At 37.1% G+C, this 13,254-nt stretch overlaps 1 protein-coding gene across 6 annotated transcripts in view; it reads left to right on the forward strand.

The window, feature by feature from the left end:
- CTNND2 (catenin delta 2) overlaps positions 1-13,254 on the forward strand; it is a 612,391-nt gene that overhangs the window by 45,359 nt on the left and 553,778 nt on the right. Inside the window, exon 1 of one of the 6 annotated variants that reach the window (XM_052703882.1) lies at positions 4,227-4,260. The exons of the other annotated variants lie outside the window; for them this stretch is intronic. Coding sequence (XP_052559842.1) covers positions 4,257-4,260 — 4 coding nt within the window. The 5' untranslated portion in view covers positions 4,227-4,256. Of the gene's footprint in view, positions 1-4,226; positions 4,261-13,254 lie in introns of those variants that run through there. 6 annotated transcript variants of the gene reach the window in all.

Consider the following 13,254-nt stretch of genomic DNA (forward strand, 5'->3'; position numbering starts at 1 on the left):
AAGTGGTTGGCTCTTTGGTTTTGGTGTGATCTGGCTGCAGGGTGTTTATAGGTTAACATGTAGTTGTTCAGTGAATTTGGAAGAACTCACTGTTCTCAAAGCAGGCCTTTTGTCACAGTGAGTGAAAAGGGTGGATGCGTCTCCTGTTATAATAGGAACTGGAAATGTGTAGGGGAGTCCATTCTTTGATGTATTACAACATACCAAAATTCAGGTTACTTCCTAAGTTCCATGACAAGGCATCTGATCTTTGGGGTTCTGCTTGACGCTGCGTGAAATACTCCCCTTAACAAATACTAATTCTTAATTTTTGCTGTTTGCAGTCTATAGAATTGGAAAAAAAAAATTATTGAACTTGTCATTCGGAGATGTCAACTGAGTATTTTTCTTTATGACAGTGTTGTAAATTGTCTGAGATTGTTCACGTTTTCCAGAACAGCCCTCCAGCTTCACAGTCCATCAAAAAAAAAAAAACCAAAAATTGAAGTGTTTTTGAAATTTCTCTGTACTGTTTATTTGATGGACTTCTGTTTGGCAGATGAAGACCAGAATTTTAATATTTGCTACTCTTTTTCTGTTTATAAATAAGAAAGTAAAGTCAGTGCATGTATATGCGCAGGCTGAATGAATTGAAGTAGTTAACTTATTTCAGTGGTACTCTTTGGTAGTGGATGTGCACACTATATGAAGTAACATTTTTATTCATTACACAGTTAAGAATGAAAGACAATTATTAGTTAATACGCAGAAGGATCAGTTAGTTCACATAAACTCAAATCTATGATAGAAAAGTAAAAAATGGTTTCTACAGGCAAGAGATCTGATAGAGATTAAAAATCACTTATTTGGCAGGCTGTACTGACTTCCTACAGTACAGGAGCGAATTACTTTTCTAATCTAACATACAGTTTACTTGATCTTTTAATTTTGTAATTCTGTAAAGGAGACTCCAAAGAATGCCAGATAAAATGTGCTGCATAAAAAATGTTTACAGAAAGATGATTCCTGAAAGTTAATTTTCAACATGTTTATAGTTTTTGTAGTTCATCTCAGTGTTCATGCATTCAAAATTATGGAAAATTGTTTAGAAGTTAAAATGTTTGTCCATGGTAGGCCAACATGCACATTTTCAGTACAGTCACCAGTGATGTTCCTCAGGGATCAGTTCTAGGGCTGGGCTTGTGTAACATTTTTATGTGTGGTTTGGATACAAAAGTGCATGCTCAGTATGTTTGATGGTGACACTAAACTGGAAGGCACTATTGACTCTATGGAAGAAAAGACACATTGAAGTTGAGTCTAGATGGAACACTGAGTGATTAGCAAGGGCCTAAACTACAAGAAAGGCTGCAGCAATTAGGACATGGTGATGCCAGACACAGATGGGAGATGAGTGGTTGGAGAACAGCTCAGGAGGAAGGGACCTGGGAGTGCTGGTGACAACAGCTTAGCATGAGCCAGCAATGTGCCCTGGTAGCCAAACCAGGCAAAACACATTTTAGGATGCATCAAACACAGTGCAGCCAGACATTCTTCTCCTATACTTATCATTGTTTGTATCATGCTTACTCTGTGCTCTGAGGTTGGTAGTGTCTTCTCTCCTCGAGGGCAGTAGTGTGGAAAAGTGCTGTACTTCTTAGCTCTTCTCTGGGGGTGCCCTGAAGTGATGTGTGTGAGGAAGAAATGTAGGCTCTGTTGGGGGCTGTTCTCATGTGTTTGTAAATGTTCTTTCCAGATGTTATTTTTCTAAATAGCTCACTGTTACTTTCTTTTCCCACCATGTAAATGCAAGAGGACCTGTTGCACTTGGACCTTTATCGCATACAGTTAAAACAAATCTTTGCAGAGTCAGCATTAAGATGTAGAAAAGTAAGGCATTACTGAGCTGAAGAAAGTAGGTCACTGCAGAGTTGGTGTTCAGCTATGGGAAACAACACTCCTACCCAGTCCTGACTGTTACTGATATTTGTGGTTACAGCTAAAGAAGATCTGTGACAATCTACAGTGTTCCCTTACCAGCCCTGCCTGAGGCGAGAGTTGTGAAGCATGCCCTGGGCAGCAGTTACTGAGGAAAGGAGACCAGTGACACCCTGAAAGCCAGCTTGCTGGCTAGGGAGAGGCTGCTTAGGGGCAAATGCAAAGAAAATGAGTCTTCAAATAGAGGATAGATAATCTGCCAGAATATGTTATCCAGCATTACATATCACGGTTTATGGGAACTCTTTGTTAGCTGGACCACTCAGTGGCATTTCAAAGTCACTTCTTTGCCTTAAGGTAATAAATGGACAAGGCCAATTTGGGTGCACAAAGGAAAATCAAAGTTTGAAGCTTACGCTGGTTTTGGTGTTTAAAATCTTTGATTGCATTCTAAACCTTTACCTTTAAAATGTCATTGATTTTCATTAAAAGCTTTGTAAAAAGGTTCAGAAAAAGCTTCAGCTTTTGTAAAAGCTTCAGAACTGTGCTTGCTCTCTCTTTCCCCATCCCTCCCTCTCCCCAAGAAATCTGTTGTTAAGGAATTATATTTATTTCTTGTTTTGGATTCTTTCCAATCTTATAAATTTGGACTTAATCAGGGATGCAGAAAAGAAATAGGTTTTATAGTGAGTAATAAGTCAGTAAGATATTTTGCTTGAATATGACTTGAACTGCAGCTCTATACAAATGTGATATAAAAAAAATGCTATAGTTTTCTTAATTTTTTGACTTACTACTGGTAAATATTTCTTCTTTGAGAGAGATACATAAATTTATTCCAAATTTCTGAAAAGGAGTATAACCAAATTTGGATCTAAGCTTATTTCACGAAGTAAGCATAGCTTAGAGTAAGAGGATAATCAAGTGTTAACAGTTGTGTTTTTTTTCCTTCAAAATGTCTGTCAATGTAGGAAGTTTGATTCGGGAGACTTGATCTATTAGTCATTGTTAGAATTATCTACTTTGATAAATTTTTATGCCTCATGATGAAAACCCAGTAAAGGTGTGTTGTTATTTTCTCATTTGTCAAGTTAGGGCAGAAGCCTGCCCATTAGAACCATGAAAATGAAACAGTGCCTTCACTCAAATATTTCTTTAAAAATCAAGATTACTTTAAGTAGACTGTGATGATTATTTAGTTATTTTTTATTTATTTATTTTTTTCAATATCATAAGTCATCTTTGCTGGATAACTCATATTCAGGTTTTCTTCAAGAAGCCTGACAAAGCATCTGTATCAGCTATTCTCTGTCTGTTTTCAGATTTTATTTGGAAAGGGGCCAGTTAAAAACAGTTCCCCCTCTCCATTTTCACAAGTCTGTGAAAATGAGAGATCGAGAAGAGTCATGGTATGTTGCTGTGTTGTTGCCTAATACAGTGATATGTCTCTGGCTGATGAACATAAGCACTGCTCAATATTGTATAATCACTGAGCCTTGTGCAATGAGGCAGCTGTGTTGTTGTTGCTTCTGTGCATCTCTCCTCTCTGCAGAACTGTTCTCTTTCACAGTTTTCAAGGAAATGACTGTGTCTCTTAGGGACAAGGGTTATCTCTGTTGTAAGTCATTCTGTACCAATCCTCTCGCAAGGTAAGCTCAATTCTGAGGTGTATATATATAGTAGATATGGCATTAATTAGGGAAATGCATCATTTTATTGATAATGAACATCCCTTTTGTTGTTGTGTCATTCTACAAGCACAGCAGTAGCATGGCTTTCTGTGTAAGTTTTTATCTGTGAGCTAAGAGATGTATCAGGACATCACAGTCAGAAAGTAGAGAAGTAGATCACTTAGGCCTAAGTGGACAGTACCTGGAATAGCAGCTAACTGTACCAGCCAGCAGCAAGAACTCCTGAGGTTTGCTTAGATGGTGCTGTTCACAGTGGGTGCTGCAGCAACCTATGGAGCTGTTAGTCATGAGTGACCAGCGAAAAAGTTAGTGCCAGCTCTGGCCCCATCTTCCACATGTTAACAATTCATGTGTAGGTGATGCTTAAATACAAAACCACCCCATGGATTTTGGCTTGCTTCCCCTCTGTATTTGGGCTTGGTAATAGTTTTGGCAACCCATATTGTATGGGAACTGCTGAATCATGGCCTGAACCTCTGATTGATCACCTGAGGCAAGTAATGAGTCAGCCCTGGCAATTCACCTCTACTGCCGGAAGGGGTGGAGCCTGGCTCCACCTCTCCTAGACCCATTTAAGAGCTGACTACCAGTGGGGAAGGATCTTTTTCTGGAGATCCCTCCTTTGGAGTTTTACAGCAAGTCCAGGACATGGGTAAGCACTCTATCTGTTCTCTTTTGGTATAATAACCTGCTTAGCCAAACTCTCTTGTATATTTCATAATTATAACATTTGTATATTCATTGATTATACATATATCTATCTGGGTATCTTTTCCTATGCAGTTGTATAGTTATTATAGTGTAAAAGGTTCAAATATATCACAGCAGGAATGTAGTTCATATGACACATAGCTCTCCTACCTATTTTCTACCCCTCCTCCCCTCCCCAGACAAACAGCCAAACAACAACCAAAAAGAAACCAGCTAGACTTCTTTTTTTTTTTCTCCTTCTGAAGTAACAAGCATGATTAATATGCTGAATCTAATTAGCTCCCATCCCAGATTGCTATATCATTCTGACTTGGAAACTACTGTTCTTTGAAAGAGGATAGAAGCTTTACTTTAATTAGTTCACCATTTAACCACAAATTAGCCAGTAAATTTGTAAATGAATAACTTTATATTTCAAATTACACTTATCGAATGAGTATTTACATTACTTTATGCAAGTGGAATAATTACGTAAGTTAACTAGCACTCAACAGTTATTCAGTTTAGATAAATCTTTTCATTTAAATAAATAAAAAGGCAGAATGACAAAATCTTATGAGTTCCTTAAATCCTTAATTTAAATTCTCTTAGTCATATGTGAAATCTTGAAACTTCTTAAGCTCATTTCCACCCCCAGGGAGACAACAAAACCAGCTTTATGTAGCTAGTATAATCATCACCACTTTTCTCTCATCCAAGAAATCACTGTAACTTCTCCAAGGGACGTGTCCTTCTAGTCCATTTTCTTTCATCCAACCATTGTATGGCTTGCGAACATTAAAAAAAGTAACTTGCTATCTCAGGAATTGGATTTTTTTTGTGTGTGTGTGCATGACAACTATGAATGTAGAATATGTGTTTACAACCAATTATTTCTCCTAGGGGGGAAAAAAGTTCAAAAAAGGTTAGAAATTATATTTTAGCCTTTATTTTTCAGAGAATAAAACCTTACTAATATAATGGTTAATAATGAGAGTTGTTAGAGGGGTTGGTGCTTAAACATTTCAATTAAAGAAAAAAGTACTCATGATGTGCTGATTGAGAGAGTTAATGAACATCTGTAAATGTGTTGGAAAATTATTTTCCAGTCATAACCTCACAATTGGTTCTATTAGAATAACTCTAAGTGCTTTAAGAAATCTTTGCCTATTTCACATATGCCTCAGATGTAGAGCTTTCACTTGTCAAGTATGCTTTGTGTGAATAACTTTTATTTTTCAGCTTATTTTTGTATAGTATCAGAGATTCTTTAGGATCTCAAAGCCATAACTGGATACAAAAATTGTTTTTATCAAAACCAGTATTGCAATATTCCTGAACTATTGGTGTTACTGTTGTAGTCGACTTTACAATCTTTATCCTTTTGTATTTTCTTCCTCTGTACCCCCTCCCCCCCCCATTGTGCTCCAAAGCATGAGGCTGGAAGAGCTTATCTGCCATCAAGTAAATAACTTTAACTGTCCTACAGTGTAGTTTGCAAAATTTAAGTCAATGAGCTATCAAAAATAAATCAAAATTCAGAGCCCTCATGTTGGGAGGAAGAAAAGACAAAGGGAAGGCAGGGGTATCTATTACTGATACAAAAAGTATTGTGTATTTATTTATTTTAGAGTAAAAACGATACATTTTTGCAATGAGATAAGCTTAAAACAAAATGGTTTAATATAGCCTTGCAGCAAAACATTTTATGAGAAAGCCTGTCAGTGTTGAGCAAATGCATCAGAAGGTAGCACTTAGCCTTAGGCGGAGCATTCCCTTCAGTGGGAGGTCATCAAAAGTATATGCTTTTATCAACCTTCCTTAAGACTTCATAGCTGTTAGATGGATCACTTTGCATATTTATATCACAAAGGTCAGCATGTTAATTTAACTGAACTGACTTTTACAAAGAAATATTGAACAAAGTACATATAGTTGTGTTTTTAGAAGGAGATAATTCTTTCAAGTATAGAGTTTCTAAGAGGCTCAGACACCTATTTCTACGACTTCGGAGTTGAAAAGGCTACTAAGGATATGCCTAAAATATAGAAGCTTTGATGTGATGGTGGCAGTGGAACACGGCTGGTAAATCTGCTGTGAACTGAAATTTTAATTTCATATTCCTGTGTGGAATAAATTATGTTGGCAAACTGGCAATTCTGCCTGCATAACTGCTTCTACCATGGAGGGATCTTGTTGTTTCAGATCTGTCAGCTAGTGGAGGAAACTGGAGGTAAATGACATCAGCATAAATGTGCTCTGATTTGACTTAGAAATGTGTATCCTGGTAGTGAAATAGTATTAGGTTTTGGAGAAAATAATACAATGTATACCCTATGGTATTCTGACGTATATCTGGCAAGAGTTTTAGCTGAGGTTAGCGAGAAAGATTATGTCAGAATATTGTGCATGCTTTCACTGAGACCTCATTTGTGCATGAATTGATTACCCAAAAGAAAAGAAATTATATTTTCCCTTTTCCAGTTTGGCTACCAGTCTGATCCATAGCAGCTATAGTGGTAGTGGACTCAATGCAATCAAATATCAAATGTTTTTGTACTGTTAGCACTAAATTGGAGACCACTTTTGGGGAGTTACTTAAGACAGTGCATTTGAGATGAGGAAAAGCAGTTCTCTTCTACTTCTCTTCCCCAGTTCTCCCATGGGAGTACTGTTACCTGTAGGAAACTTATTACAGAGATTAAGGAAGCTTATGTGTGGAATTTAATGATGAAATCACTATTTTGAAGTGTTGATTATCTGACCTTATAAATTCCTTTGCAGTGACACAGCCTTTTAATGTGAAAAGTTGTATAACATTTGGCAGGAGGATTACTTAATCCTAAACTGGCTCTCCAAAGAGCTGCTGAAGTCTTGAATAACCCTGGTATGGAAAACCATGTATTCAATGGGAAAAGATGCTAGAGAAATGAAACTGAGAGACAGCTTGAAAATGACAAGTTGAGACTGATAGTTTGAATGCAGAAGCAGCTGAGAAGTTGCCCACACATGGGGGTGAATCCTGGTTGCACAGAGTGTGCCCTGTAGTTTCCTGTGTAAACTGAGTTGAAATGAGGAAGACTGACTGCCATTTGCCCTGAATGTGAGTGCTTCCAAGGCTAAGAGTACCTGCAGTGTGCTGAGGAGACGTGAGAAGATGGCACTGGTGTTTCTGTTACCCATCTGTATTGCAGTTGGGTTTTGGCCTTGGATCAGTTTTGTGCGGCTTTGCTGCTGCTGTGGTTAATGCCAGCAGTGGTGGTTCCTTGATAGTTGTACAGCTGCACAGCTGCTGGAGTATGGCAAGCCCATGTCCCCAGATGGCAGGAATGCTTAGGGTAGAGACTGTTTTTCTTGGATCTCTGCTTTGTGTTAAAGATGAAGAACTGCATGTGACTAAACGTGTAACTAGAAAGCAAATAAGCTTCCTGAAGGATGTGTAAAAGTCTTTAGAATTCTGAAGTTCAGTAGATTGGAATTCTAAATTTTTATTGGTATTTATGTTGAGTTGCACATTGCTGCAGAAGTTAATGCTGCCTTATTTGTGCTGCTTAGTCTGTAAACAGCATAGCCCCTCTGAAACTAGTACAGATTTGCTATGAAGAAAAAACATAAGTCTGGGATAGGCATTCTAAATCCAGCAGTTCAACGAAACCTGGCTCGTGGTGACCAGTCTGTAAACAGCACTGTTGCGTGTGTTCACTCATTCTCACTTCTGCCCCAAAGGTTCAAGATATCAGACTTGAGCCTCAAGTACCTTCTTAATCTGAAAAGAGAACACCTTGAAAATGCTATAATTTGGTGGCTTCCCACTGCAGAGGCAAGATAGCCATCGCTGCCCATCTGATTATGAGTTTGACTTTACTGAAGGGCTAGGCATACCTTGAAATGCAAAACATTATGCTTATTTGTGGTGTGAATCATTGCAGCTCCAGCAGCAATTTTTGAATATTTACCTTCAGGATGCTGTTTTCTGGAATATAAGCATAACATAACCTGTTCCTTTTTACTGTTCTGTCTTGCAACATTACTTTTTTTCATGCTTTCTTTTTTTTCCTGGGGTATCTGATGTAATCAGAGTTACAACTGAACAGACAACAACAGCTTAAGAAGGTAGGCCTGTAAAGGGAAACGGGAAACAGAATAGTAATGGTAGGGAGTTGAGTTTGCTGGAAATGTTACAGGCTTGTCTTTTTTTCTTTTTGAGTTGACTCTTTTCTTTTTGAAGGTTCTGGAGGAATGTAGGAATAGGTAAAAACTCAATGGCACAAAACTCAATTTTCCTGATCCTCTTGAACCCAAACTGAGCCATGCTGAACACTGCACTGAAATGTAGTCTTTTGGAGTTTTTAATTGTATAATAAGTGTGGTCTTTGATATAATCCTGCCAGGTTAATCTGTATGTTTCTGCATAGCACTAGCATAGCACTGTGTAGGATTGAGCTTTCACACAAGGCTTGTTGATTATATGTAGGCACAAGAATTTGACTACTCATATTAGCTTAAAATATCTGAGATTTGCATAAACCAAAAAAAAAAAAAAAAACAACCACGTACACTGTAAGCACACAAAGATGTTATTTTATTCCACTTTGAACATAAACATTTAAATAGTTTCAAACTATATTGGTTGGACATGAGTTTGAGAAGGCTCTTCATTAACTTTCCCTGCTTGTGAGCCAATGCTTCTAGCTAATAAATCACAGAGAAGAATACAGTGTATTATTTCTATGAAGACACGAGGATTAGTTGTTACCAATTGTGATGCAATTTACAACTTATTTTGGCTTAGATTTTGTATGTAATTCTTATTTCTCAAAATGTACTACAAAACTTTTCATCTTCTTTTATGCATTAAATACAGATGCATAAATGTGGCCTAGATGGAGATGTTATAAATTATTGAAACTGTTCTGATTTGGCTGAGAAACATATCCTCCTATCAAATTCCCCATATCAGAGAGGTTGAGTGAGAGGTTCCTGGCAATTTCTTTAGGTGTTGTCTGTGCAGTCAAGTAGCTTTTTATCTCTTGGTGCAACATTTAGTAGATAAAAGCATTTGCAAATGAAAGCTTTAGTAAACAAAGAAGGTTGCAGAGGTGGGAAGGGGCAAGTGCTGAACTGGAAATAGCTCTTTATTTTCTGTAACAGAGTAGATATCAAGTTTTCTGTTGATTACAGACATCTAGAAGGATCAGGTGTTTACTGCATAAGTAATATGCTGAACAGTAAATGGCTTTTCAAAAACATATGATTGAAAAGGTAGATAGTGATTTGACAACAAATTAAATAGTTACAGCAATAAGAATGAAACTGCTAACGCTGAATAGCAATCCATCTTTATTTGGATGCATACCATCTGTCACCAACTTGCTGGGGAAATCATGGTAAAGAGGCATCATCCTAAGCAAGCAGGTGCTTTTAAAGTCCTTTCCTTGCTTATAGTGAAATGCTAATTGCATCAAGGAATACTTATTGAGAGTGCCCCAAAAATGTTAAATATTAAATGCTTCCTTCTGATTTCAAACTCAGTCCTTGGACTTTTAAAAATGATCAAAATTAGTTTTTTAAAAACAGTGTTACCAAGACCATATATGGTTTTGCATTTGCACAAAATTTCTTGAAACAGTGGTGGAAGGGAGTGTAAAGTCCATCTTGTTTATCTCTAACTGGGAGAAATCTAATTGCACATTATCCTACTCTGCCAGCAAAAGTAGTTTGGCTAAATTGAAGAGGGTCATAAAAAGTGAGGGATTTGACAGACTGATGAGTAGGTTGAAAATGTTTATCCTGTAGTATAAGGAGGCTTGAGCATGAAGACTATCATCAATCTATAAAGTAAATGAGATAACTAGAGAAAAATGTGAGCTGAATATGGCATAATTTTGTCGTAAGAAGTAATTTATGAAGAGACCTCATTTTTTTTCCACCAAATCATTGTGTTGGTGTTGGGTTGAATAAATGACTTTCATATCACATTGTCAAAGATAGTTGTTGTAACCATTAACTACAAAAATATCACTCTTCTGCACTAATGTTTCTTTTCAGTGCCTGAGTATTATCTTTGGGTACAGTAAGAAATATTTTGTGTGGAAATTTATCTGTTGTGAAAGATTTCTCTGGGAGATCCAGAAACCTGAGATAGTTTGAAGAGAGTGGAAGACTATGAACAGGTGGGAAAGATTGTTCACACCCAGACATGTTAACTTTTTTTCTTTGCTGCTTTCTGTACCATGGGAATATCCCATAGTCTCTAAAGGAGACCAACCTCCTTTTACTGAAGATATTGTATACAACAGCAGAGCAGGATTTTAGTAGTCTTGTGTTTCTGTGGAGTATGCTTTGCCTAAGAAGGAAGAGGGGGGAAAAAAAAGGACCTGAAAAAATCATATTAGTTCTTCATATGCTCGTATGATAGCTTTTGTGGGAGACATAGCTCTATCAAATTTGTAGCCAATCAAACTTTTTTTCTAAATTGACTCTATCAGTTCAATGCAAGAAGCTAATTCTAATAGACTGCATTTAATGCAGTGTCACCTAAAATTGTCTATATTACTAAATTTAAAACTAAGCAAAATGACTTACATAGCCCAAGAGCAGCCCCAGTGTGTTTCTTTTCTGCTCTGCTTAGCAATTAAAGAGCAAATCTCTCAAGATTAGCCAGGTGCAATATGCTGCTACTCCCTTCTCTGTGTAGGATCAGGTGTTGGCCAGTGCTGGAGGCAGCCTGCCAGGTTTCAGAGCAGCAATATGATCTACTGTGACAAATCCTGTAAATTCTTTTGGGGTGGTATGAAACTGCTCTGCTTTGAACACTGATGCGTACTCTATAGATAGTGTCTAGTGCCATGTCTATTTTTCTACATCTCGGTTCATAGTGATTGCATTTTCCACCCTGTTGATTGAGAAATTATTTTCTACTTTTATGTTCGCATACATGTAAGTATGAAAGCAGCTGGAAGGATATAATTAGTGTGGAGGAAAACAACACAAGTGCAAGTCTAACAAGTTTATATGTGTGTGGGCAGCCTATTTTTTTGGTGAAAATTAAGCAGAACTGGCTGAAGTATGGCAGCAGCTGAGAAGTTAAGCATGTGCTTAACTTGAGGTCTATCCTCAAGTCTCTGTCCTCTTGAACTCTATTCTGAGCATGTTCCCTTAGGACCCCAGGAAGAATTTCTGTCCTTTGAGGATGATGAAGCATAGACAGTTTGCCCAAAGAGGTGGTGAAATCTGATTCTTGGAGATCTCCAAAAGCTCCTTGGACATGGGCCTCAGAGAGTAGCCCTGAGTATCCCAGCTTGAGCAGGAGTTGGACCTGACGGATACAGAGGGCCCTCCCATCCTCAGCCATTCTGTGATTCTTTGTCCATGCTAATCATATTCTTGAGTACCTCAAAGTTAACCTAAACAATACTTTTTTTTGTTTGCATTTGTTTTGTTGTTTATTTTCAGATAACTGACTGAATTAGTGGCATGAGAATTTTGTTACCAATTTCCAGAAACTCTGTCATCTTAGAGCTTTACTGTGGTAATAAAAACAATAACTTTATCACATCATACTACCAGAAGAGAATTGTATTTTATTGCAGCATTGCTATGATGAAACAAAAATTCAATTTCCTTTAAGAAATGGAGAGACCAGAGCAAAGAAACAGGAACAAAGATGATAAAATGTTTCATTATCAGTCAAATTGGCAGTGAATAATGAAAGTGTAAGAAGAATATGTTACAATGCAGTGTTGAGGGCTATCTAGCTCTGAAGGGGGAAAAAGAAAAAAGGAGGAATAGCGACTCTAGTTTGGGGGTTTGACTTTGAAAACCTATTATTATGAATGCTTTTAGGACAGTGCTTCAATATTTTTAGAACTCTGTTTCTTTCAAAGAAAATGTTAAAAGAATTGTGGATGATGATGATGGAGATAGAAATAAAGAATAAAATAATGTCGCCAATTCAAAGAACTTGAAAATATAAAGTCAGTCTGGAGGATAATTACAAGATGATTGGAATGAATCTATATAAAAGATAAAATTTTCCAGACCTTGCTTATATGTGAAAAAGATTTAAATTCTAAGTGTAGGTTGCTGATATAGCCAACTTAATCTTGTACAATTTTCTTCCTTTTTTGTTCCTTCTTCTGTTGCACTTGGAAATTTTAGTTTCAAAACTTTATTCCCCACCCCCATTGCTGACTAAGTTGCAGTAAAATGAATGCTAAGTCTGACACTGATTTCTTCAGGCAAAATGTTGTGTTCCATATCTTGAATCAGTGCCTCTATCAGTTGCTGGCAGTAGTGGGTGGAACTCATGCTCTCTCTAGTTTTATAACCAGGATGATATTCTCAAATACAAACAGAAATGTATGTGGACTTTTTTTTCCTATTTTCTTATATCTTGCCCCACTCTGAGGTTGAAGCCAATCGTGTATTTGGCTATTTAAGCAGAAGAACTTTAAGTTAGAAAAATTATTAATTCTTAATTTTTATGGGTAGGCATGTATGAGTGTTAGATAACTATTTTAGGCTGTATCTGCTGTTTCACTGGCTCAGCACCAATTTTTTCTGTTTTCATTTTTTTTAAGATGCGATATTCTGAATGTGAAAAACAAAGGTGTGTCTTTAACAGTGACAAGTTAATAAAGAATGCATTATTTAGAACAATTTCTGAGCCTCTGTTATACTTACCTTAAAACAGAACAATATGAAAGCCTCACACTTGTAATTAGTTTGTGTTTACAGGGGAAAAAAAAAAAAGAATAGAAAATGAGTGATGTCAGGGGTTCATTTAGCAGATGTTCTGTTCTGAGTTAAAGACTGCGGAAGAAGGGGCATGCAGGCCAAATGGATGTGCAGGAGTTAACAGAACCCTTGTAGAATGAGCTCCTTGGAGAAGTGCATGAGATTCATAAACCATTCAGCACGCTACAAGATATACTAGGAACATTCCAACTGACCT

The sequence above is a fragment of the Tympanuchus pallidicinctus genome, unplaced genomic scaffold (assembly GCF_026119805.1).
Source record: "Tympanuchus pallidicinctus isolate F22 unplaced genomic scaffold, pur_lepc_1.0 scaffold5, whole genome shotgun sequence".
NCBI lineage: Eukaryota > Metazoa > Chordata > Aves > Galliformes > Phasianidae > Tympanuchus > Tympanuchus pallidicinctus.